The 26,279-nt window shown below is 33.3% G+C and overlaps 1 protein-coding gene across 2 annotated transcripts; it reads right to left on the bottom strand.

Moving 5' to 3' along the window:
* Window positions 1-24,445, bottom strand: SppL (signal peptide peptidase-like protein). 2 transcript variants are annotated; one of them, XM_088230471.1, is made up of 10 exons: window positions 24,255-24,445; window positions 15,606-15,741; window positions 14,413-14,564; window positions 8,191-8,310; window positions 5,828-6,019; window positions 4,996-5,158; window positions 3,937-4,085; window positions 3,026-3,141; window positions 2,424-2,582; window positions 1-1,522 (listed from the first exon to the last, which is right to left on the bottom strand). In XM_088230471.1, exons 2-10 carry the CDS (start codon window positions 15,674-15,676, stop codon window positions 1,451-1,453), a joined length of 1,194 nt encoding a protein of 397 aa, XP_088086597.1. In that variant the 5' UTR covers window positions 15,677-15,741; window positions 24,255-24,445; the 3' UTR covers window positions 1-1,450. The 2 variants fall into 2 exon arrangements, with proteins under 2 accessions (XP_088086597.1, XP_088086598.1); XM_088230472.1 differs by lacking the exons at window positions 5,828-6,019; window positions 8,191-8,310; window positions 14,413-14,564; window positions 15,606-15,741; window positions 24,255-24,445 and adding an exon at window positions 5,243-5,379.
* Window positions 24,446-26,279: the final 1,834 nt, after the last annotated feature.

The raw sequence follows: 26,279 nt of genomic DNA, 5'->3' as shown, positions 1-26,279 counted from the left end.
TGTTATCGACCGGTTATGTTATCAAAAGTTACGGATCTCATAGTGATCACAATAAGCGGATTCCACTGTAATAAATATTTTTCTTCTTACTTGATATTATAAATTAGAGTTAACAAACAGAACCACATTTTATAATTATAATGTTTTCGACTTCATAAAGTATTTGGATATCTTTATCAAGATAGGTGCAAATATATTTGATATTAATTTTCGACTGACCTTAGTAAATTATCAATACATAAGAAGGAGAACACAAATATACATAATACGAGAACAGATATACATACATACTGCATAAAATAAAATGCAATTGACTCTCATTTCAATATTTGTAGCTTCAAATGATGGGTTTTTAACTCAATAAAAATTACCTAATAAAACACGAGGCGGACATGTCATCAATAATAAATAAGCACGATTAGCGCAGAAGAGATGTAGTAACCCACACATAGGTATAAATGTACTTATATACACTTTAACACCTTTTCCCATTTGTTAAAATGTTTGCGGACCCTTTTTTTATAGGATCCACTCATATGGACACATATAACTTTCTCATTTTTCGGATTAATTTACTTCCGATTGGACCATAGTTTATGGTTTTGATTAATTTTATTTGACAAACATTCTGGGACACATTTGTTGCTGACTGTTTTTTATAGGGACACAATATCTCTTATCATATAATAACTTCAGTTTCACAGTCTTTTGGATCGACAGCTATAGCCAGCATAACCCCGAACGTGTTATTATATGGCACTGCTCCCACTATTAACAGTTCAAACAACCTATAGCTACATGGCTATATTTTGAATGCGATTATCTTAGTTCCTCTTGTTTGTGGGTTACGTCACTTCTGCGCTGACCGCCTCAAATTGAGTTACATTTATCAACAGTGTTAGATGAATAACTGACCATCTATGGATTTTTCAAGTCAGACAGGGCCTTTGGACCATCCATACACAAACACACATAAATACATATCTTTATAAACATTTGAAATGAAAAAATCACAGAAATAACTTGTTGAAGACTTATTAAATTATAACCTACCAGAAATAATGTGTTGGCTCTTCACAAAGTAGATAACATCTAAAAAGTACATTCATAGAATTACATATATATATATTATTTAAACGTAACGTTTAATCTATTACCTAGATGAATTATTCATTATTTTAAGATTTGTCACCTTATTCTAACACTTTGAATGTTTCTTTCGTCGCACTCGTGTCCTTATAATCTCAAAAATATTTATATATTGTTTGACCGCTGCGTATTTGTAAATCTTTTTATCACATAGAATACAAATAATAAGTTAATGCCATTACAGAAATAATGCGCAGTCCGGCAGTTTGGCGGAACTTAGAACGAAATAAATATGAAATGTGAAGAGAGGCTAATAAATAGTCTTTATATGAAAATTCACTGAAACGTTGAGCGGCATCCATCACACATCAAAGTTGGAGGTGTTTTTCGCCGGCGTTATGAATGGTTCACTCCACATTCTCCTCAAATCACCCTGGGAACAAAAAAGAAATCGGTAAACACGCACATGTAAATTGAGAATATTTTGGATACGTAGATGAGGATTTTTTCTGCTGGGATCAATCCCAATCCTCGTTTTATTTAATTTAATACTGACATCAATGTCAGTATTAAATATCTTTTCAACAAAGATGAAGCAGTTGAGAATATGGAAGTCCTTTTGCATTTACAGAGCTTATGATCTGTCATCGGCTGGGTCGAGTGATCACTTTATACACTGTACCTTCCCCTTTCCGACAATAATGTTGAGAGTTTTCTCAATATTTTTATTGTCTTGAAATGTGTGTCAAAACACATGCAAATGTAATATTCAAACCGTGCATATATATTAAAAATTCCAACTTATGGACATTTAATTTTTGGAAATAATTATTGTATGTAAAAACAGAGAATCATAAAATGAATCAAATTTATAATATTTAGACAATTTAATAAATCAACAATGTTTTGAGTAAGTCTAAATGTTTGCAGACAGACTGAATTTCACTCCGTAGAGAGTTATTAAGATCCAAATATATTGCAACAAGGAGGGAAATATTTTTGAGAAGGAAATATAGAGATAAGAGAAATAAGGTAGGAGAAATAAGAAGGCATTGGCTGGTTTAAGTGGCCACTTTATACACTGTGTAATATTCAACATTCTGCCTATGTTTGAACATCTTCATTTCCTCGACTCTTTCATGTGTTGACTTTTGCGAAGTAAAAGAGCTGAAACCTTTATTGATGTAGATAAATGCCTAGGCTTCCATATTTTCTGTTGCAATAAATTTAGGTTTCATTTTCATTTAGCATTCAAAGTCTTTATTAATTCGTATATATTAAGGATGTTAGGTTTGGATAATAATTCAGTATGTATTTTCGCGCTGGGACAGTACCTTGACGTAGGCCATGGTGAGCAGGGGGAGCAGCGTGAAGGGGACCAAGTAGAGCAGGGCGGGCTGAGCCGCCTTGAACACCTCGGAGCTCACAGTGGCCGTGAGTAGCCCCAGGAAGTATCCCAACAGGGAGCAGTGGAAGTACGTCAGACGGGAACCCTGAGACATTTGGAATCGTTAGGAAATATAATCTACTTTATAGAGTTTAATCTGCAGAAAAAATTATGAAAAAGAACTCACATACGCCAAAAAAGGCATAATTGAAGCTTTATGATTTAACCACTTAATGGCTTCATGACACACTTGTATTAACATTTCAAAAAAATACCGGAGTCAAAAAAACGACAACAAATCAATTATTTTCCAAATTTATTGAATCTCCCTCAAAATAGGCTCCTGATAATGATACATTTTTCCCAACGAACAATCCAGTCATTCATAGTTTTTAAAAACTAAGTTATTTTAATTTTTAGGCTCTCCGGGAAATTATGCTGTTTTAAAGTTATGACTTTATTTTAACGGATGTGCGAATTTAAAATTAACTTCTTTCCATATTAATAAATATGCACGTCCAGAATAAGAGGAATAATTAGGTTAATTACCATAGATCTAGGTCCAGGCACACTGCCAACTTCACAGACTAGGGAAGCCTTCTTATAAGCGTCATACCGCAGCACAAAACACAGCAGCAATCCCGGCATCACGATGTCTCCCAGGCCTGCAAAAATGCGTAGATACATTTACTTTGACAATAAACAAGTTATTGGATGCAAAAATTACCAAGGCACACCCGTCTCGGTGTTGAAAATAATAAAAAGAGTTTTGTCAGATATTAGATCAGATATTATTAGTAAATTTGTGATCGCATCCTCAAGTTGACCAAATGAAGTTGGTCGTGTGTGCAGCCAATGCTATACGTATGCTATATATGCATAATGCTCCCCTCTGTCATCGCAAAACCTTTGGCCCCTAGAGTTTCTTTCCAAAGCAATGGGAATCGCAAGTCGACAAATCGGGGCTGTGGGGAGGGTTTTCCAGTGCTTTCTACTCGAGTTACCCCAATTTTCTTGTGTTAGAGCAGCTGAATGAGGACAAGCGTTGTCTCGGATAAGAATCACTTCTCTCATCGATAAATTCCGTAATTTTCGGCGATATGCTAGTCTCACCTCACGCAATAGTGTGCAGCGTTAATTGGCCAAAATTCGTGCAAAAAATTGCCAGTCAACAAATACCGTTGCCATAATCTCGCCAGCTGACTGGTGGGACTCGACCTTCATTTTCAACGAGCTCACGACCCTCCACGAACTGCTTGTGCCAAGAAAAAACTTGAACCTCTTGCTCAGACATCGGGACCAAAAATAATGACAGGAGTGAACGAGGTCGCCCGACGGCTTCTGTCACTCCTGACAGTCTTGCCCGACACACCTAGAAGCGGGATCTTCTACGTTTCAATATTGCACGCCCGGGGCCAAGTCTAATTCTATTTCAATTTAATCAAGTAGATGTGAGTTACCGAGCATGCTGAAATGTCCCTGGTGGTGCATGGAGGGGAAGACAAGCTTGGCGGGAAGGGACAGCTTGGGTACCACCTCCCCCGCCCGCCCCGCCATACCTCCAAGCTGCAGGCGCCGTGCCACCACATTCACCGGATTCTCCGCAGGTCTGGAATTGATTCAGTGTTGAGTGCTTTCGCCAAAGCAGGTAATGGCAAAAATTGTAAATCGTTTGCGTAAACATAAAATGCAATAATGGACAAAGAGTAAATAAAAAACACTGAACCAGCATTATATCAATATTATTCCTGGCCGATTACCTTTGTTTCCCATCCCTTCCTTCCTTATGGTATCTACCTAACATCAAGATAGAAGATACAAAAATAGAACACTTGGATTTGGAACAAAATGGAGCATAGAATTTCTGGAAATGTCACGCATCACTGTGAAAGTTTTTATCATAAATTGTTTAATATCATAATCACAGAGAACTTTCATCATCCAGTGCACCAAAATCGAAGAACATCCTCATCGCATTAAAGGTAGGTCCATTCCAGTGCTCCTTTCCTTTATTCAAATACTCCAACTTTGTACAAAATTGAATGGTAATCGTTTTTACATTACTCAGTCCGTTTTTCGTTAACACCATGGACGAGTGTTTTCAACGGATGGCTGCTGTAAGAAACAAAAATTAATCGAAGATGAGTTCACCTCGTTAGTGGTTGGCGCATTTGCTTACCATCATTGAAGTACTAGGTTCGATTCCTGGCAAGGTGGGGACGTGAAGTATTGATATTAAAGGTGGTACTGGAATATTTCATTGTTACTGGATTGGCTTCAGAAGCATAGGACTAATCACCTTACCTTCGTGGAATACATCATTAAAATACCCCGGATTTTGTTTACCAATGCAGTGCCCTATGCACCGCTGGGTATGGAAAGGGGAATGATGATGATAATTTATTTAAGCTAGTGCTTTCAAGCGTAAATTTATTAAAAGATAAATTCGGTCATGGGAATAAAAACAAAGTTAAAAAATAATAATATTTCTTGTTTTTGTCTAAATTTGAACATTTTACCTCGTGGCCACCTTCACCATCACGTTTGTGGTGAAGATGTAGGAAGAGAAGAAGACCCAGAACACATCATACAGCAGCAGACCGGTTAGTAGAAGTGTGGAGACCTTCAGGGACGGGAGACGGACAAAGGCGATGAACGTCACACACAGCCCCATTCCCATAGCTAAAAGAAGCATAAAAAAAAATATTTGAATTATTTGAAGGGTATGTATATGGCAAAAACGGGCTCATAAAAAAATAATTTTACAGGAAAGCAAAGATAATTAAAATCCTTATTTGTGGAATACTGCCTCCTTATATTTAGTAAAAGTGGAATATTTTTTATTGTTATAATTTTAAACAAGTAGCTTAAATCTGAAATAAAAATTTAATCTATTTTAATTTTGACAGGCGCCGTGGCGCAGTTGGTTAGACAAAGATCAACAGTGTATGACAAAAGCGTTTAAAAAATCAAGAGTGTAAGACTAAAGTGCACACAAAAGATCACTAGTCACTGTCACAGTGAATAAAAGATCAGCCGTGTATGTCATAAAGTGTTTAAAGATAAACAGTGAATGACGAAACTGTATGAAAGATTACTAGTGAATGTCACAATGCGTGTTAAAGATCAACAGTGTATAAAATATTAATAGTATATGTTTCAATTAAATTATTTATTGACAATTCTTGATGGAATTCCATTGTAATGATGTAATAACTTATATTTCCATATAAGTTATTAATTTAAAAAATACTTGGTACACTTCCACTAATTTATTTTGACCAATTAGCACTTTCACCCTCTAATCAATTCCCATCTGTTGGGATGTCTGCGTATACGACAAGCACTCACCGTCCATCAGTAGCCAGTGCCCCGTCAGTATCCACACCGTCACGATGGCCAGCGACAGCCCGAAGGCCGCCAGCTCCGCGGCGCTGTAGCGGCCGCAGCACCCGCACGACACGCGCGAGGCGCCCGCCCCACCGCCGCAGATGTACTGGCACAGCGGAGTCAGCAGGAAGGCCAGAGCCACACAAGCTATCACTGAATACGAGAAAAGTTAAAGACAATTTACCTACAAAAAAACCACAATCATTGTCATCAGGCAATAATTTGGTCAAACTTAGTTATTACGAGAAAAACCGGACCGACTGAATTTGCTCATTATACTAAAAAAGGAATTTTAAAAATAAATATCAATACAATTATATACAGATACAGACATCTACTGAAGAAATATTCCACAAATCACAACCTATGACACCAAAATAATTATACGCTAAAACAATACTCACTTACAGATTCAAAAACTACTCTTACTCAAATGAAAGAAATAACCCCGACAAAAAAAATAATATAATCACTAGATCCTCAACACAAAGACAACTTAAACAAACACAAACTAATACCACTTTCGGACAAAGGGGTTTTGAGTATTATTCAATTAAAATCTATAACCTACTTTCACATCTATTAAAACAATTAGTATCGAGAAAATGTTCAAAAAGGCTATAAAAAAATGGATAGTGGAGCTAGGTAGAAGTAAAATGGATTGTCTCATTCGCCCAAACCAATTATGAATGAACTGCTCCACAAGTGTAAAGCTTACGTTAGATTTTTGTTCTTTCATTGTGCGTTTTGTAATATAAATAATATAGATGTACATAAATTAATTATAAACATAAATATGTAGTGTTTAAAACTGTCTGAACATTTTGTTAATTATTTCTGTTTATTAAGTTAGTCTTCTTTGTTTATTCTCAAATGTAAAAATATTTTTAAAAAAGTATATTGTTAAGTGTCCTTGGCACGGGTAACCCCAGTGAGGTCACATTATTTTTATTATTAATTATAGTTTGTAAGACAAAAAATATGAATAAATAAATTAATAAAATCATTATCATTTCCCTCATTATCACCCAGTGATGCATAGGGCGCTGAATTTGTAAACCAAATGCAGCTTATTTCGAGCATCTGTTACATGAAGGTAAGGTGATCAGTTCTACGCTTCGAGCACCAGTCGAGGAAAAATGAAGTATTGCAGTTTAAGCAATCTCTTAAATCAATCTCCTGTGTCCACCCTTCCAGGAATCGAACTCAGGACCTCAAGAATGGTAGGCGAATGCGCCAACATCTTCACCCCTTCAATGAATATTATCCTATTTTTAAATTTGAACAGTGTCTTCCAACGAGTTGTAAATAGCTCGAGCAGGGTTCAAACCTAGGACCTTTAATCCGTGAGTCCACAGCACTAGCCAAGAAACCACAACCCGGTTTATAATTAATAATATAAAATAAATTAAACAATAATTTGAATCACGTTTACAAATGAAAATAATCCCGAGTATATTTTCACTAAGATACATTGTATTGACAAGTAGAACTCTAAACATAATAGCAATAAAAACTAGTAAGAATAAATAAAAACCGCGACAGATATTCGGTAGCAGACAAATAAAATAAGATCATAAAAACACGGCCATTGTGAATTTGAGGAATTTCTTTATATTTTATAACACCAAATGCTGACCCACATAATTTTATTCAACTGAACTGTGACAGAAATAATAAATACTTTCTATTGTTTTCAAGCATTTACAAAGGAAATGAAGTGGAAATTGGTTTGCAACAATAATCAACACAACATGCAACACAACCTATGCAATCTGACAATATTTTAAGTAGACGCAAATCTTCGTAGACAAGTACTGGACCCATCCAATTGATAAATATTTTAATAGAGACAAATAATATTTTAGAAAAGGCAATGTCTAGAGATTTTCAGGTCTAATGGTATACTGCTCTCAAAAGCAAAGGGGCAGCTATTTGCGAAAGTCATATTTTGAGATGACACTTTTGAGTGTTCATCAACTTTATGAAAATGATTAAAAACTGTAAATAATTTTAAGTAAAAAAACACAGTACGTCAATTGTTTCTAAGCATAAAACAGATACTCAATTTTTCCTTGAAAAAACATTGGGTAAATATTGTTTTTCGAGCTGAAATATTTTTCTTTATTGCATTTTGCTTTTGATGACAAAATAATTGTTTACTGAAAATGTTACTTAAATCTTAATTCAATCAAATATTGCATAGATCAGTTTTGTAAAGCACGTCGACGTATAATATTATGAAAATGGCGCTACGTAAGTTATCTATTATAATAAAGATTGATCGTCGATCGGCTGTTTTAAAAAGATTGCGGATAACTTACCAGCCGTACAGATAGCGAAGAGTGTCTGCATGGAGTCAAAGAAGAAGAACATGACGAGAAGGGAAACGGAAGCACCGAGGGGTAGGCAGAGAGCTTGCATGGTATCCAGGGTCTGGACGTCTGAAAAAAAGACTTAGACATTTAATGAATCACCCTTCTTTATGACCTAATTGAAAATTGAAAAAAAACATAATTATTGTTATTCTGCGGAATGGGGGTCAGTGCTATATAAGCCACTGACGTGACTGCGACCTGTGTAGATCTATTGTGACGGGTCCACGTAAACTAGGTCTCGCCCTCCAAGCCGGGGTCATTAAAGAGCCCGGCTACTGTGTGGAGGGTTCTCGTTTTGATAAATCTCCTCCTCCGAGCCCAGATCCATAAAGTATCGGGCTATTAGGTAGGGGGTGAACTCTCTTATATCCTCCGGTTTAACCGGTGATCTCCCGAGAATATGGCTTCTTTTATCAAATAAACCACCACATTCAGACAGAATGTGCATAGGTGTTTCTTTACTTGCACTGCAGAATCTAGATTTAGAAGCTTCAGAAAGTTATATTCCAGCTAGGCGTTTATTTAATCTACAGTGCCCTGTAAGGGCCTAGTCATAGAATTAAGAATAGTTCAGAAACCGCATACGAGCATCAAACAAAAGGTGACTAAACTACTTATAAATGAGTAGTTTTACGTTTTGACACATTAGTTTATTTGTAGACGTCGCTCAGTACGCAACTCCTGATTTGAATTCAACTATGCCGTGTTGTATCCTTTTAAAGTGTAGAAATACTGCTAGAATCTTAAAGAAACAAGATGGAATTACATTTCATGTGTAATTAGCAAATAAACGTGTAAGTAGCAAATACATTACTTAACATTTCGTTAGTGTTGCCAGGGTAGTAATTTTTTTACCCGACTTTGCTCATCTAATGAGAATTGGACCTCGGATTTAACAACTCTGTGGTGGATATTTGACCAAAATTATCTTTAAAACCTCAAATATTATTTAACATGATATAAAAATATCAGTTTTATATAAAATAAAATTTGTTTTATATTTTAAGTTTAAAGTTCAATAATTTAATTACTCTTATTAAATGACCCTTTACTTATCTACTCCATTGTGTCAATCAATATTTCCGCGTGCACAATAAAATTTTAGAGAAATTAACATACTGTTTTTTTTTTTTTACCTTACATCTGTGTTATGATTATATTTTTTCCCATCGTGCAACATTACGCGGCAACATCACGAATGCGCGCGGCGAAAGTGGGGCATAGTGGGGGAATTTTCGGACACAGTCCGATGTATTCAAATATGATTCTACGCTCCTTCTGGACTATTCTTAATTTTATGGGCCTAGTGGTGTAGTTTCAATTAATTTTGTGATTTTTATCAAAAAGCTGCCTTGGGATATTTTGTTTTCTTTTACCTTACATACATTATTTTGTTAGACTACAAGCCTTCAAAATGAAATGTCAAATTGAAGACACCTCGTTCCTTTCGCGTTAAATTGAGGAATAAAGCTGCTTGCGATATTTGCACCGTGTACGGAGAAGATGCTATGAATTATCGACTAATTTGTTGTAATGTTTTTTTATGTGTCCTCCTGTTCTCTTCATTTGGAAAAAGACGGACACAACACCTGGTAGTAACTACCCCAAAATATATGAAACATTAGAAGAATTCGCCCAATACAACACGCATTGTGTATTCAAACATGAAAAAAACAATTTGCATTGCAAAGCACAAAAGTTGATCCAATTATCAAGAAATTATGAAGTGTGGTAATAAATTTGAAAGTCCCTATCAACACATTTAAAAATTTGAGACCGTTATCAAGAGTGTTATTAATTGAAAGATTTGTTAAACAGGCTGACAATGTTAAGGTCTGTTGGGTGATGAGATGGCACTTTGGCGGCATGACTCGGCGGTAATTGGAAACATTTCCATTGCGAGAGAGATCCACCAAACTTCAATGTATTTGTATTGGATACAACTTCCATTAGTGATGCTGAGCGCCGTAAAAGACTTGTAGAAAAAAAATAATGAATCTTCCCATAGACTTGAATTAAGATAAACGGAAAGTGATACTAGTAAAAACCTTGGTTAAATTTTGCTCTACAGCAGAGCGGGGAATGATTATTTTCGAGGACTGTGATTGGTCAAGTTAGACAAATTGTCCAACTTTGTCGTTATATATAAATATATGTTTATTTAATATGTTTTACTAAGAAATACAATTTTATTTTGAGTATATACAAATGTTTATAGACAAGGCCGGCTTCCACTCCCTAGGGAGTTGGTTATTAAGTATGAAATTTATTTGAACAGAGAGGTAACACAGTAACCCGCCGTTTTTCCCCTTAAGGGTGGGCAGAGAAAATAGAACACCGTATCATTCTGCCTTTGCATACAGAACTTGCTTCCTTTGCATTCATACGTCTTCTCATGCATGCGCGCAAATTATTCAGACTTTTGACATGACCACCTTCAAATATTTGTTGAATTTGGTCATGCCATGTCTTTCTCGGTCTCCCTCTATTTCTGCATCCAACATTCGCATCGTAAATCTTTTTAGCCGTCCTTTCCCTGTCCATTCGCTCTACATGTCCTTACCAACGCAGAGCTCCTGACTTGATTTTGTAGATAATACTTTATCTTAGCCTCGCATAATGCACGGATCTCGACATTCGTGCATCTATCGACATAGTTCATCAATATAATATATAAGTAATATATTTTTTTATTTATTAATTATTATCAATTTTTCTTTGCATTTTATAATAGGTATACGTAAGATACAAATACAAAAAAAACTATTGCATAAGCACAAATAAAAATCCCACAAAGGCATGGCCCGTGTGCGAGTATACATTTTATTTTAAATTTAAATAAATACTACAGGAATAATATGAAAGATTTCAAAAAATAAAAAAATAAATGCTAATATCTGTACCTCAGAAACAGACAGATGCAAATCCAAACGGTAAATGTTCCACATAAGCCTAAAAGTCTACTATCTCTAAGTGATTTTTAATAATTTATAGCATTAATTTATATTTTCAGTATCTTAATACATTGGTTAAGATACTGAAAATATAAATAAATCAAAATTCTAAATGATGGACATGATCATAAACTGAATCTGTAAAATATAAATAAAATAAATGTAATATAAACCTGTCATAAAAAAAAATGTGTCCCACCGAAAAGTCTTTAGACTTAGTGGGTAACAAATTCTTATATGTATTTTTTTTTTAATTATAAAATAAACGCTAGCACTGGAACTGAATACGAAAATCAAAATGTCATTTCATCAAATTCTGGATTTGCATCTGTCTGCCTCTGAGGTACAGATATTAGTGTCTTAATTTGCCATCAATATAATATATCGTCATCTTTACTTTCTGTATTTGAGATATAACGATTGAAAAATTTTCACCGTACAAAATAGCATCTCTCTGTCATTCGAACAAAGAAATTGTTGACAGAAAGGAGATACAACACAAAGAAGATATATTTGATCTTGGAATACAACGTAAGTCAGTAGTACAGTAGTTTATGTTTGTTTGGATAAAACATTTAAAAACCATGTATACTATAAAAACCAAATATTTAGCACAAAAAACATAAGATACAAATTTCATTAAAATTATTTATTAGTATTTTTTAAATTAATAACTTATATGTAAATATAAGTGATTACATCAATAAGATACAAAAATAAATACACAAAAAATGAACTTTCCCTTCTTTGAACCCCCTCTCTCTCTCTAACAAAATAACTATGGACTTTTTCGGGAACTATTTAACAGATAAATATACGGATGTTTCATTTTAAAATTAAAAATGTTATAGGTTGGCATATCAGTGTCACAAATAGATAAAATATGGTCTAGTCAGGCCGAAAGAACAGTTAGAATTTCAATGGGCCAGCAGGTGAAAATAGTATGACAAACGCCACTTCTTATTCCCACAAAATTGTATAACAATAGAAATTAGACTCGGTCACTGGAACAACCAGCTCTGTACCACAATAGTTAGAGTAATCACCAGTTTAGGATAAATAAATAGCCTTAATTATGCTGATTCATTTTACTTTACATTAAATAATTTTTAAATTCAGTGTCATTAAAATCAGAAAAACGATTGACAAAAATACCTGCATAAAAATAATTGCATCAATAGTAATTAATTATTGATTAATTGCTATGATTGTGAGACGGGTTGTGGGGCGGGGTTTGGATCCCGTCCTACCACGGTTATTTAGGACTAAAAGAAAATGGTCATTCAAAATTTCAATATTAAATTTGGGTTAATCCCCAGAGTATTAACGCGCTACAGCTATTAGAAAATTATAGTGCTCAATCCATTTAGATTTGAAGATGTTTTTTTTATTTTTAAAAAAGAAAACTAAATTAGAGCACTTGATTTTCTTATATTGATGTTTTTTGTTGACATTTCTTAATAAAACTCCATAGTTAATGATTTAGATCGCTAACTATGGAGTTGTTGATCGCTCATTGGTCAAAATTAAATAAAAGTGAAACTAAACCGAGAAGTTTTATTTATATTTTTTTCTAAATCACTTGATTTTCGTTAAATGTAAACATTTTTACACAAATTAATATAAAACATTAGAACAAAATATTTTTTAAATATTCAAATTATGTTCAGAAGCTGTAGACGGGATTTTGCTCTATTCCACAGAACAAAAGCGTTGCAAATTTTTGGTTTGGTTTTTGATTTAAAACAAACCTGTAATGGGCGGTTCCGGTTTGTGCTTGTGATTCTCAACCTGAGTACCCACGGCCCATTTTTTTGCGTTGTAGTGCGTTATTACCCTGAGGGTAAATCATAAGAATGCAAATATTCATGTTTTTTAAAATTACAAGTTAACATAATATAACAACAATAGAGATGGGAATATAGAAATCTAGGCATATACAGGGCTTATGACTTGTCATTGGCTAGTTTAAGTGGGCTCTTTACACACTGTGTAGCATTCACCATTCTGCCAATATTTGAACATCTGATTTTCTTCAATTTTTGCATCGGTTGATTTTTGTTAAAAAAATTCAATAAAATTACTATAATGGACATAGGCTATTGTGATATGAGTTAATACAGTTTTTGCTACCATTTGTGTTGGCAGGATGAATGAAAATATACAACACCCCATTTGCGAAAAAGGCATTCCAAAATATTACTTCAGAGGTATTTCTTAAAATATACAAGACCTATGTAAGACCTTTATTGGAATATGGATATCAAGTATGGAGTCCCTGCTTTACTAAAGACATCGAGCTATTGGAAAAAGGCAAAAGGCCAAAGGTGTGTTACAAAAATCCACAAATTACTCAAAAGGATGCCTTACCACAGTAGATTAAAAGCACTAGGACTTACATCATTGGAAGAACAACGGCAGAGAGGGGACTTGATAGAAACTTATAAGATACTCAATAATTAGTATGACTGCCCCCTGCATGAGATGTATCAATTAAATCCCAGCACAAATTTACGGGGTCATAACTGGAAGCTCTATTCCACCTTAATCCCTAGAAAAACTTCCTTTCCAGAAGGGTAGTTTCGGACAGAAATAAATTGCCAAGTCTAGTTGTCCATTCCATTTCGGACAGCCAGTTCAAAAACCGTTTGGATGCTTTTTTAAAGGAATAAGAACTTGGACAAAAAGCAGTACACGAGATATAGGCGCATCAGCAAAGCCTGCCTGCCTATAACGAATAATAATAAAGGCCCTCCATATAATTTTACAATTTGCACTAACAGTGAAAGTAGTAGAGTTGAATTAAATTAAAATTGAAATACATGAAATTGAACATTTTAAAAGAGTAACTCGTTTATTGACAAAAAAAACACTTTTTTGTATGAGTGAAACCGAATCGAAGATCCGCGGTCTTTACGGTTTCAGGTATGTGGAGGAATGTACTTTGACTGTTGATTTTTGACAAGTTAAAAATGGAAGGATATTTTCAGGTGTTGCCTAATTAAGTCAGGAGAATCTCACCCGCATCACCAAAGGTTTCAGCTCTTCCCATGCTGAAGCACATAAGTAGATCAAATATCAAGACAATACTAGCAAAGTCCTAACACAGATCGTAACATGACCCTATAGAACTCTTGCGAAATTCCTTTCACCATCACACTGATCTGCACACACTGAGAAACCACCTTCGGTGTATGGTGACAAGAGTACTCACTGTTGGGCGGGTGAGGTGGGGTGGTGGTGCCCCCCAGCAGGCCGGCCGCCTCCCGCTCCTTGTCCTGCCGCTCCTTGGCCTCCCGCTCCATGTTCAGGGAGCGAAAGCTGCCGTACACGATCAGCAGCATGGATATCAGGAAGGTCGACACCCTAAACAGACAACAAATATTACAGAGGGGGCTAATCGGGACTGGGCGAGGTTCAGACAAAAAAAATCCTGGGATTATCAAACATGCTAAATCACATCGTGGAGTAATTACTAGAAAATCAGAATTTTTGAGTAACTTCCTCCATGAATGCTACAAATAGACATGTTGTGGATGCATTCAAATAATTTTATGACGATTTGGATGCTCGCACAATGTGCACAAATGTCAAAATCCATGAACCGTGTAAGCCTGAGACATGCATTATCGACAGAATCGAGAAAGGGGTGCTGCGTTGGTTTGGACATGTAGAGCGAATGGACGCAGAAAACGAGAAAGACATGGCACGATCAAGTCAAATACGTGAAGGTGGACATGTCAAAAGTAGGAATAATCGGCGTGCGTGCATGAGAAGATGTATGAATGTAGAAGAAGCGAAGTATGTATGCAAAGATAGAGTGATATGAAGTTCTATCCTCTCTGCCTACCCCTACGGAGAAACGGCGAGATGGTTTGTTTGTTTGTTTTAAATGCTCGACTTATTTATTGGTAACATTCATGGAGGATACAAAAATGCATTTTTAGTGGTTAACTCAAAAATGCTGATTTTTCAAAGTTACCTAGTTGTAGTAAAAACCCCACGATATGAACATATGAAGTTCTCCTAAAGGAGTTTTCCGGGAGGCCATTTTCAAGAGAAGTGTACAAACTTGGATTTTGTCTAAGGGATGAGACTATTGCTGTGTTATGCAATAACCAATAAGGTGACACAATACTGTTTTCGGGTTTTAGTTTAAACCTAAGATTAATACGAATATTTTACTGTGGAATAAACAGTTCTAGTTTTTTAAAAAAAGTAAAGAAAAAAAATTATATCAATAAACTGGATTTAATGAACAAATGTGATTTACTGTATTGCATAACATCATCCATGTGACCGAGAACCTCCTCACATAAAAGGCACTCGCAGATTGGGAAGTCAAATATATTTATCCCAGCTAGATACAAACTCTGTAATTATTAATAGGGCAATTGAAGTACAAACCTCGAAGAGTCCATGATTGAATACGCCCACTGGTATTCCCTGTACTCGACATTACCCGGGGGTTGAGACATGGCGGCGTGGCTGACTCGCAGCTCCTCTCACTCGGGAGAAGTGCTCCCTACGTGGACGCCGATTCCTGCAATCGGCAAACAAACATTTTTACGAAAGAAAGAAATATGGATGCCCATATGGGAAATTAAACATGTTTTAAAAAAAGAGATATGGAAATATAAAGGGTGACTTTTATTTATTTATATATTTATTTATATTTATTTACATATATATATATATATATATATACATATACAGGGTGTTCATTAAACCCTGTCACATCCGAAACCACGATGATCAGTATGAGCAAGAAGACATATTGGCACATTAAAATAATTTTTTGGAACGAATAAAATTTTAAAAAATAAAATATCAAAAGAGCAAATGGTTGTTTACTTCTGCTGGGGTGAAACGAGGAGTGGGAAGGGGGGATTCTAATACTGCGCCGCGCTCCCCTCACTTCTCCCCTGCAGAAGTAGGCAAGCATTTGTTTTTTAAATACTTTATTTAAAACAAAAAATATTTGTTTTAAATATTTTTAAAATGTGCTAATATGTCTTCTAGCCCATACTGATCATCGTGGTTTCAGATGTGATAGGGTTTAAAGAACACCCTGTATTTACGCCCAATGGGCATTTTTAAGGACATATGCATACATAGTAAATTATTATAAAAGAAAGTAGAAAGACACAACGGTATATAGTGGACTCGGTGGGAGTGGAAGTGGGAGAGAGGTGTTTATAATTTAATTTGATTCAGTGACCGTGTTAAAGAAGATAACTTGTTATCAAAGAAATCAAGACTGGTATGTTTGTTGGCAGACCTGGCAGAATTCTGGGCATAGGGGAATGAAAATGAATGACTTGGTTCCTGGCATGCACTTGTTTATGGCTCGAAATAGCTACGTTATCTCTGATTTAAAATGTTAAATATTCTGCCAGTTAAAGTTAGAAATGAAGAAACAATAAATTTTAAATGGTTGTTAACAGCAGGGGCGAATGCTCTATATAATAGATTACATGCAGCTTACCTTATTTTTTTGACATCGTAAGTAATGTTTTATAATACTGTAGTATTATTAGGAAAAAACACATCACCAAAAAAATATATTACTTTTCTTGGGTAGGTAAATTTATATCATATTCCTTTATTCCATACAGCGACCAGTTGCGCCTCTATTGGCCAAAATTATTACTACTGGATTACACGAGATTACTCTGCTCACTTTAAAATCACTAATTCAAATACGTCTTTAACCTTTAGAATCTCGTTTGAAAAATTACACTTGCGATTACAGTAAAATCTTGCAGCTTTCATAAATGCAATTTAGTCTTTCAATACTTTGTCATAAGGGCTAGTATTCTTTAAAATACATCATTTTGACTTACGACAGTCTAAGGGAGGTGACAATATACGCACTCGTTATGTGTGAGAAAGAGATAACAAATATATTTTGTATGTCTTAACACGGAAGTTACAATAATAAGTAAGTAATTGATCATACTTATGTTTCGGTGGTTTGAAAGTAAATTTGCTTTCAAATAAATAAATATTTTGATATTTTAATCGAAACCAATTGATATTTTAATCCATAATATAGTATAAATCCTTTAGTGGGTTTTAAAAAACGAAGATTCGCTTATTGTTTTTTAATTGTAATTCGTTTTTGTGCATCTGATGACAGTTGAATATTGTAGGTTATTCTTCAGTATCCATTTAAACTTTTAAAATTTAGTTAGAGTTATGATAAAAACGTTACTAGTGTATAGTGTTAAGAATAAATATATATGAAGAATTATAATATGTATAACTTATGTCGTTTTGTGAATAATAATGTGATATAAAAGTCGATGAAACAATGATTCTTAAAACGTAATTTATGTTTTGTTTGGTGAACTATCGTTCTCGGTAAGGAATACTTTTAAATTATTTAATTATTATTATTTATTAAGAAATAGTGTTTTATTCCAAGACAAGTTATAATAGTCTGACTCAACCAAAGATGCACCGGTACGCTAATGAATTATCCAGTTTATTAATTACTTTTTCAACGCACTGCCCAAAACGCGAAATAGCTGCGCGGATGGGTCGTTGCTTTCTAATGACGCAGGTGGGGGTTCGAGTCCATAGGGGTTCCAATTTTTTTTTGGCAATTATGTTTTTTCAAATTGTATTTTTTAAATCAAATGTTTGTGCTACATTAGAAAATATTTTTACTGAAACTATTAGCCGCTGGAGCCATTTGTTAGGAATTATTTATTAAATATAAAATAGACTTGTTTTTTATATGCCATACTACCGCTATGGACATTTTATCAGAATTTTCGTAGCTTACCAATTTAAAAACTCACCGCTCGCTACTGGTTAACAGACTGGTTTAATCTTTTATTTAAATTATAATAAATTAATAATCTATCTTAAATTTAATTTTTATAACTTTTATTTATATTATTTGAAACTTTAAGTTAATAAAACTAATAAAGTCAAACAGACTTAAAATTCAAACTGACAGCACTGGGGGGGGGGGGGGGGGGGATAGATGTACAAGTATTTACATAGTAGAGTAGTCTATCCATATCTCGAAACATTTATATAATGTTATAAACTCTTGTATTTACACCTGCAACACTATGTGAAAAGGTCCTCCAGAGAAAAATAATTCAATTTAATTACTATTATATTATTTTGAACACTCCATCTTCATAGTTTTTTAAATAAATACATATAATAGGGAAACATCACGTTTTTTTAACAATTTTAATTAAATAAGGGTCTACGAAATACTGACAAGTAAAAAATATTTATAATTTGAAATTCCGGCAAAAATGGTTCATTGCATTGGCTACGCCCCAAATACGTCACATTTCGGTTATTTTTTCTTTTCTAATTGTAATAGTGAAGAAAGGATGCTAAATGAGGTCTTTTAACTGCATAAAAAGTTTCATAAATATTAGACAACATCTTCTGTCCCCGGATTGACTTTAAAATGTTGAATTTTTTTGGAAAAAGACCCATTATCTATCTCCTTACATAGGCATGTAACTTGATTAAAATTTCCAATTAATAAATTGAAACAGTAGTTAAAGGTAATTTTTACTGTATTCCAATGGAAAAAATATTACTCAGTTACGTAGGTAAACTGATACTTTACAATTTATAACCAAAAACATAGTTTTTCCTCGAACTGTGGGATAACACGAAAGTTGCTATTTTTAGCTAAAAAATATATTTATTTATCCATCAGTTTCTACAATTTTAGTAAACGGGGACTTCAAAGTTTGTTTAAAAATTATAAAACTGAAAACATGACATTTTTTTTCCACATTGTAAGCTTTCGGAATCAGGCATGCTGCTAATTTCACCATATGATTTTGAAAATTTGATAACTTCCCTATAAGTAAGTTTTCGATTTAAGGTCATTTGGTTTTGACAAGTTATTTTGGTTTTTCATTGATAAGTGTTAATACTGACAATAAATTTAACTGCCATAGATGTCTGGAACCATATTTGTAACCATCTTTATAAATAGGATGACACTTTTTTGCAAACCAAGTTGAAGCATATAAAAATTGGCAACCTCCGTGGTCAAGACGCTTGACTCAATCACGGAAGGTTCCGGGTTCGATTCCTGGTGAGAACACAAATATTAAATGTGATTTTTCTCAAGCCTGGGTGTTTTATGATGTAATTCACCACTGTAATAGAGCCTCCTGGCCCTGTTGTGGTGCAAAAATAAAATAAAACAACGTAAGTTGCCTAGGTCCTTGTTGCCTAAATTTTCCGTTCAGATTGAATATTGTGCAGAACTGCTGAAACAATAGCTGCTGCTGCTCTTTCGAATATTCCAAAGCAATCGAAAAATTTTATATAAATATTTGGAAAAATCTGTATTAGTGTCAGGCCTTTGTTACAAATTAGTGTTGCAGTTTTGGAGATGATCGTGATATTAGATGTAATTGAATCAGACATACTAGACATTAAATAAATCGAAGAATTCTATGTTCTTTTATCAATATGATTCCCACCAAAAAAAAAAGAAAAAATAGATTTTTCCGCAATTGGTCTTGATGTGGTGGTGTATTATTAAAAACTTCCCCCTATCATTTCTTTCCGACATACTGATAAGCTAAAATTGAGATTCAGAGGGTTATTCAGGTCTACTGATGGTCTAGCAATGAATGCTGCAGAGAGACTTATTTTTGGAATCTCTAAGATCAGTCATATCACTCCACTACTTCGGGAATTACACTGGCTACGTTTTCCACAGAGGGTGGAATACAAACTCTGTTGGCTTATCTATAAGTCACAGCACAACACGAAACTACAAAAATGGCGCTATATAAGTTATCCATAATAATAATAATAATAATATTTAATTAAATTTTTTAATAATAAATAAAAAACGCAGTGTTTTATTAAAGTAGGGCTGTTTTCTGGAAATTTTGGATTTGGGAGTTATGGTTATACCCATGTTTCTATCTTCTTTTTCAATGTTGGCAGATCAATTAAAATATTCTACTCTTGCACGGGCAGTTGCAATCTCAGGAATAGGAACACTTTATTACCATGCAGAAGTCTTCTATATTTTTCTTCGTTATCTTAAAAGTTTTTGCTGACACGAATTGACATATTTCAACTGTTATGCAAAATAAATATACAGTACACGGTAGGAAAAGATGTTATTTTTACGTCATTTATTTTGTTTGATGCAATGTCACTTGTTTTCAAAAATTCTGAAAAAATCTTGCTTATTAAGCCTGGTCTTGTCTGCTCTTAAATAAAACTTAATTACTTCTGCATAAGTTGGCAGCAAATTGTCTTTTATTTCATGAATAGAATCGAGCACAATCTTTTTGATAATTTCCGATTTTGATACGTATCGACGATATGCCCAAACATGAGCACTCAGTTAGATGGCTGGAGAGTGATTTGTGGAGCCCGAGCAGAGTTTGGTGTTCCCGCCCTCTTACCACAACTATTCTGTCAAAACTGAGGCTTATTTGGGTCAAGTTTATAGTTAAAGACTATTTCAAGCCTATTAAACTTTGAAAATAAAGATATTATCATTACTTACAGAATCATTAACTAAACAAATTTATAAAAAAAATATTTTTCTGAAATTTAAAAAACATTCCAGAGACAGAAGACGACTTCCAATTTAAATATGTTTTTGTACACGTAGTTTTGACTCCATTTGACACCCCTTTATGCTATTAGAATAGCAAAATCCAAAAAAATTAAATTCTGCCCTGCCTAGTATACATATAGCATAAAATTGGAAAATGCTTTAGAATGGAATGGAAAAAATAAATATCTCTTTCAATTTAATAGTTCTATTTTTTACAGGTTTGGCTATTTATGTTGCCAGGGGTGTATACCATATTATAAAAAAAAAACTTTTTAATATATTGTTGAAATTCTCAATTGGAAATGCATTATAAATATTTTATTTTGTACTTTGTCTTGCTTAAGTACGTTTCTGTGAATTTCGCTAATATAATATAAATAAAATAAAACATAAATTATTATGAAAATAAAACTTTGTTATCAGTGTTACACAATTTTATTATTTTACAAGAACACAACTATAGTTTCGGGAGAGCACTCCTCCCATCGACGGGTGATATAAAACTAATATAATAAACACAGAATATTGTTCACAATGTCATCGAATCTAAACAAAAAATAAACAGATTAATCAGTGAAACTTAGAGCAGGGGGTTTTATTCTTATCTAAGGTGTTGGCATATGAATGGATGGTTATCTTAAGTACAGATATGAAAACATGGACAAAACATTAAGTCGAATTTATTTCTTAAAATTTAGCACATAAGTGGAAGTTGCAATAAGTAAGTCTAAGATTTAATGTGTGGGAAGACATCGCTCGGCTAAGCGAGTGTTTAGCAGCTCTGTTTTTGACTTAGAATTAAATAGTGATTTGGAAGAGTGGCATTTATCAGATATCATGCGAATGCAAAAAAGTCTATATTGGACAAACAGCGCGAAATCTTAAAACTAGGCTAAACGAACACCGCCGTTGCCTGACCAATAATAATTTCTCGGAATTCGCGAATCATATAATAGACAGTAACCACTCATTTCATAATCACACCTTAAAACTCCTGCACCAAGTAAATAACAAAGGCAGTAATATGAATAATTTAGAAATTATAGAAATTCACAAAAATTTAAATTCTGAAAACAATCTAATTAATAATCACACATTCAACCACCCCTCGCCTTTATTGACTATGTTCCCTTTGCGACCACCCTCACCGCACTTACCCTCTTAGGCCCGCGTCTGTTAACACTCGCTTAGCCGAGCGATGTCTTCCCACACATTAAATCTTAGACTTACTTATTGCAACTTCCACTTATGTGCTAAATTTTAAGAAATAAATTCGACTTAATGTTTTGTCCATGTTTTCATATCTGTACTTAAGATAACCATCCATTCATATGCCAACACCTTAGATAAGAATAAAACCCCCTGCTCTAAGTTTCACTGATTAATCTGTTTATTTTTTGTTTAGATTCGATGACATTGTGAACAATATTCTGTGTTTATTATATTAGTTTTATATCACCCGTCGATGGGAGGAGTGCTCTCCCGAAACTATAGTTGTGTTCTTGTAAAAGAATAAAATTGTGTAACACTGATAACAAAGTTTTATTTTCATAATAATTTATAATGCAGTGTTACGAAGCGAATGCCGATTCAATTAAAAAAAAATAAAACATACTTAAGTATTTTAGTAAAGATTAATTTAAAGTCAAAATGTTATCAAGCTGAAAACTGCTATTTCCTAGTATGATAGCAAATTAACAATTATGTCATTAAATACGAGAGGATTGTGATAAAGCTAATATTATTTATTATTTAATTGAAATAGAACAACTCCCAGTGATCGGATTTGTAAATGTTTAAGACGGAAAACCAAAAACTATACATGTTTGGACATACTCAAAATATGTCAAATTTCTGAATGTATTCTGTACAGCGCCCTTGAAGTGATTATTCACGAAAACGGCGCTATAAAAATTGTCAAAATTTATTATTAAATTTATTATTATTACATTTTTGCCAAACTTTTGTATGAGGTTTGTGAGGTTTATAAAAAAATACAAAAATGATAATTTATAAATATACATGTTTGAATGTCAATTGACAATGCAGACAAGAGAACACTGCAGGAGACTGCTGCGAGATATTGCATACATTTATTTATTATTGATTGTGTTGTCCGATGGTGTTAAAATGTTATATTTTTTTTTGTGTTCTTGTATGAACTGTTGTATCCCAACTCTACACAGGGCTTTCGGTCTCATGTATTTTTTTAAAAAACATTTTTGTAATATATCAGTATATATAATAAAAAATGTTCATCTCCATTATAAGACAATAAAGCCATTTTTTCTGTTTCCAGTTCCTCGCAAAGACTTTATAAGGCTAATTTCGGATTTGACTATTTTAGTAAATGGTGATACATGCAAGAATTTATTTTTATCAAAATGATACAGGTAAGTTCATAATTACTTAAATATATATTTTTTAAAAATTGTTTTGAATTTGACCTGATTCTTATAAGACACAAGCCTTAACTTTAGTGTAATCAATAAAATGGACCGTAAAGTTTCCTTTTTTTTTTGTGAAAATGTTAAATTGGTAAACAAATTAAGGAAGTTCTTAGTTATGATTAATATACTAAGGAATTCATTATATTTTAATTGAATTAAATTAAACCAGCCTTGAACAAAAATAAAACATACCTTAAAAAATGGAGTGCATAAAATAATTCTGATTAATGAATAAGATATTATTCCATAACTTATTTTTAATGAAACCACAAGGACATCGCAGTGACTTAATAGGACAAACGAGTTGTATAGATTATAAAATTTAATATCCCGAAAATGCAGTAGAAATAAGAAGTTTAATACAATCACAGAAATGGCTGTGGAAAACTGCTAGTTAAATGAAATTGATTACAACCAGATAAATTGACAACATCGACGAGAGAAATCAGATGCAAGTACCGTAAAATTAGTTTTCCTGTCACCACAATTTTCTCTTGATTTAATGATATTTATACGAAAATTAAACGGTAATATTAATTCGAATAATAAATAACAGTAATTAATGTAATTATTTATCAAAAATTCTCGGAGATAACGAAAACGTAAACACAAAAAATACATAAACATACTTTTCGGTGTGAGTAAATTAAGCTGCATAATCAGAATTTCGGAGCTGGGGTCATGTTACATAAAAAGTCAGTGGGCTAATTGGGAAATTTGAGCGCGATATAATCGCAAGAACTGAATACGAAACTCAGTTCGATATAAAAGATAAACTAACAACTAACATTTGGTGTAAGAACAATGAGGTGAAAGGCACGCGTCATAGTTAGCGATGGACAATTATTCTGGTCCCGACTTTACAATTAGCATTTTAAAACTAAAACAGTTTAACTAGCGTCAATATAAAATAAAAACTGCGGGAATATAAATTTTTGAGAAAAATCACACTAAATATACTAGAAAAAAACACTTTGTACAGTTTTATGCACCTGACACAATGTTTACAAAGAAACCTACCTGGAAAATCGAGCCTTGCCCACTGATGAAGGGATCGTCAGCCATGTATCTCCATGATTATAAACTGTTTATAAATTGTTTCTTTTCACAATAACACATTTATAAACTCACTTAAGATCGAAAAACACTACAGTCGGTTCTCCACTGACGGATACGCGGCGGCCATATTTAATTGAACAATGTAAAATGTTGCTAGATTTACAATTAAAAAAATAGTATCGCAATCACGGTGTGTTCAGATGGATAAATTTAAAAAAAAAATAATTTAGGTATCTATCTATATACAACTAATCGGGTTGTAAAACTGTGTACGTTTTTATAAAAAATAAAGAAATCGTAATCTGCAGATAACAAAATAACCTTTTAATAACATAACACTTGTATTATGATGTCATTAGTAAGTTTTTTTTTATTTCTAGGGCCAGTTGCACCACAAAAAGTTATTGACTTTTATTTATCAATGTTGCATTTTTGTAAAAATGAGTCATATTAGCTAACCACTAATTAAAATAATTCACAAAAACTGAACACTTGAATTTGTAATATTTCCGTAAAACTAAAATTGATAAGATATAGCTTTGAATAATCTGTGGTGTTTTGCTGCTGTTTCGGAACAACAATGTGATTGAAAAAACATGGCAAATTCCTTCAATTAAAATATTTATAAAATTAGTATGTTTATTTTTATGGTTGAGTTTTTCCTGTCTCTTCTTTTCTAGCAATGGATGCTGTGTAAATAATTAAGATCCTTACTTTGGAACAGCAAAATGCTCATGATAATGCTTTTTTAAACATTCCCAGATGGCAATTTAAACTTGCCTCAAGCTTGTATCAAGTTTGAAGTATCAAGAGTTCAAGCTTGACCCAAGTTTGAGATTGCAACTCTGTAAACTTGAGGCAAGTTTAAAGCAAACTTCCTAGTTACCATCCAACAAACTTGCATGATGTTTGTTTTTTACAAAAAAACAAAAAACAAAAAAAAACAGAAAAAAAACAGAAAAAAACACAATCCAAAAAAAACAAAAAACACGAAGCTTCTTAAAAATATTAATATTAAATAAAATATCTTGTTATTATTACTCAGTATATTTATTTAGAATAAATAATAAAAATACGGGCTATTTTTGCCAAGAAAGTCAGTTGATGTGATGTCAGATGATGTGATGTCAAATAATTCATGTCAATTGACTGGAGATCAGAGTCCGGTGCATTCTTTTGTCTCTCAACTCTGAAACAAATAAATAAAACTGTTTTATGACTTACTAGCTTTTCGACTAGCGGGATTTCTCACGGTAAAAAGTATCCGATATTCAAATAAAAATTTGTTGCATCAAAGGGAAAACATTTTGGGAAGGAAATATGGAAGTCTAGGTATTTACTGGGCTTATGTACTGTCATTGGCTGGTTGAAATGGCCACTTTACAAACTGTGTAACATTAAGCGTTCTGCCTATGCTTAAACATCTTCATTTCCTCAACTCTTCCATCTGTGAACTTTTGTGAAGTATAAGAGCCTCTGGGGTTAAAGTATTGGTTTATTATATCGATATATTATCAACAGCCTTTTCGTTCTGTAAATAAAACAAAATTCAATCAATTCAATTCAATAATAGTATAATGTTTGTGATATTTAATAATTAATCGGTTGAAACTGTTGTTAGCATTATGCAGTGGATGAGATATTAATGATGGCAAAATATATTCAAACTTACCTCAAAAGAACTTTGGACAAGGCAGTTTTGTCGGATGACAGTTCTAAATAAACTCATTTTGGTTGTTTTTTCCTCGGAGGCATATCAATAGTTTATCCTTTAAACTGAGTATTAATATTTAAACAATGTTAAAAGTATTAAAAATCACCCAAATAGAAAAGCCTGATTAATACTAATTTATCGGCAGCACTACGCACTAGATCTACATCAATCTACACATAATGAATAATTCCCAGAGTAAAACGGTGATTTTTCTATGACTGGAGAAGTGTTAACCTGAATTTTATTTGGAATTAACCACTGTTTTAAAATAA

This window comes from Micrasema longulum, unplaced genomic scaffold (genome assembly GCF_059751315.1).
Source record: "Micrasema longulum isolate JH-2025_06_02 unplaced genomic scaffold, ASM5975131v1 h1tg000769l, whole genome shotgun sequence".
Classification (NCBI taxonomy): Eukaryota; Metazoa; Arthropoda; class Insecta; order Trichoptera; family Brachycentridae; genus Micrasema; species Micrasema longulum.
Note: the sequence above shows the minus strand (reverse complement) of the source record. Positions and strands in the feature narration are given on the sequence as shown.

Excerpts from the sequence above, each read along its gene's own strand:
- SppL (XM_088230471.1), bottom strand. The coding sequence starts at position 15,676 with ATGTCTCAACCCCCGGGTAATGTCGAGTACAGGGAATACCAGTGGGCG. Across the intron at positions 8,311-14,412 it reads CCCACCTCACCCGCCCAACA|ACGTCCAGACCCTGGATACC; the intron begins GTGAGTACTCTT and ends TCTTTTTTTCAG. Across the intron at positions 6,020-8,190 it reads CTTCGCTATCTGTACGGCTG|TGATAGCTTGTGTGGCTCTG; the intron begins GTAAGTTATCCG and ends TCTCGTATTCAG.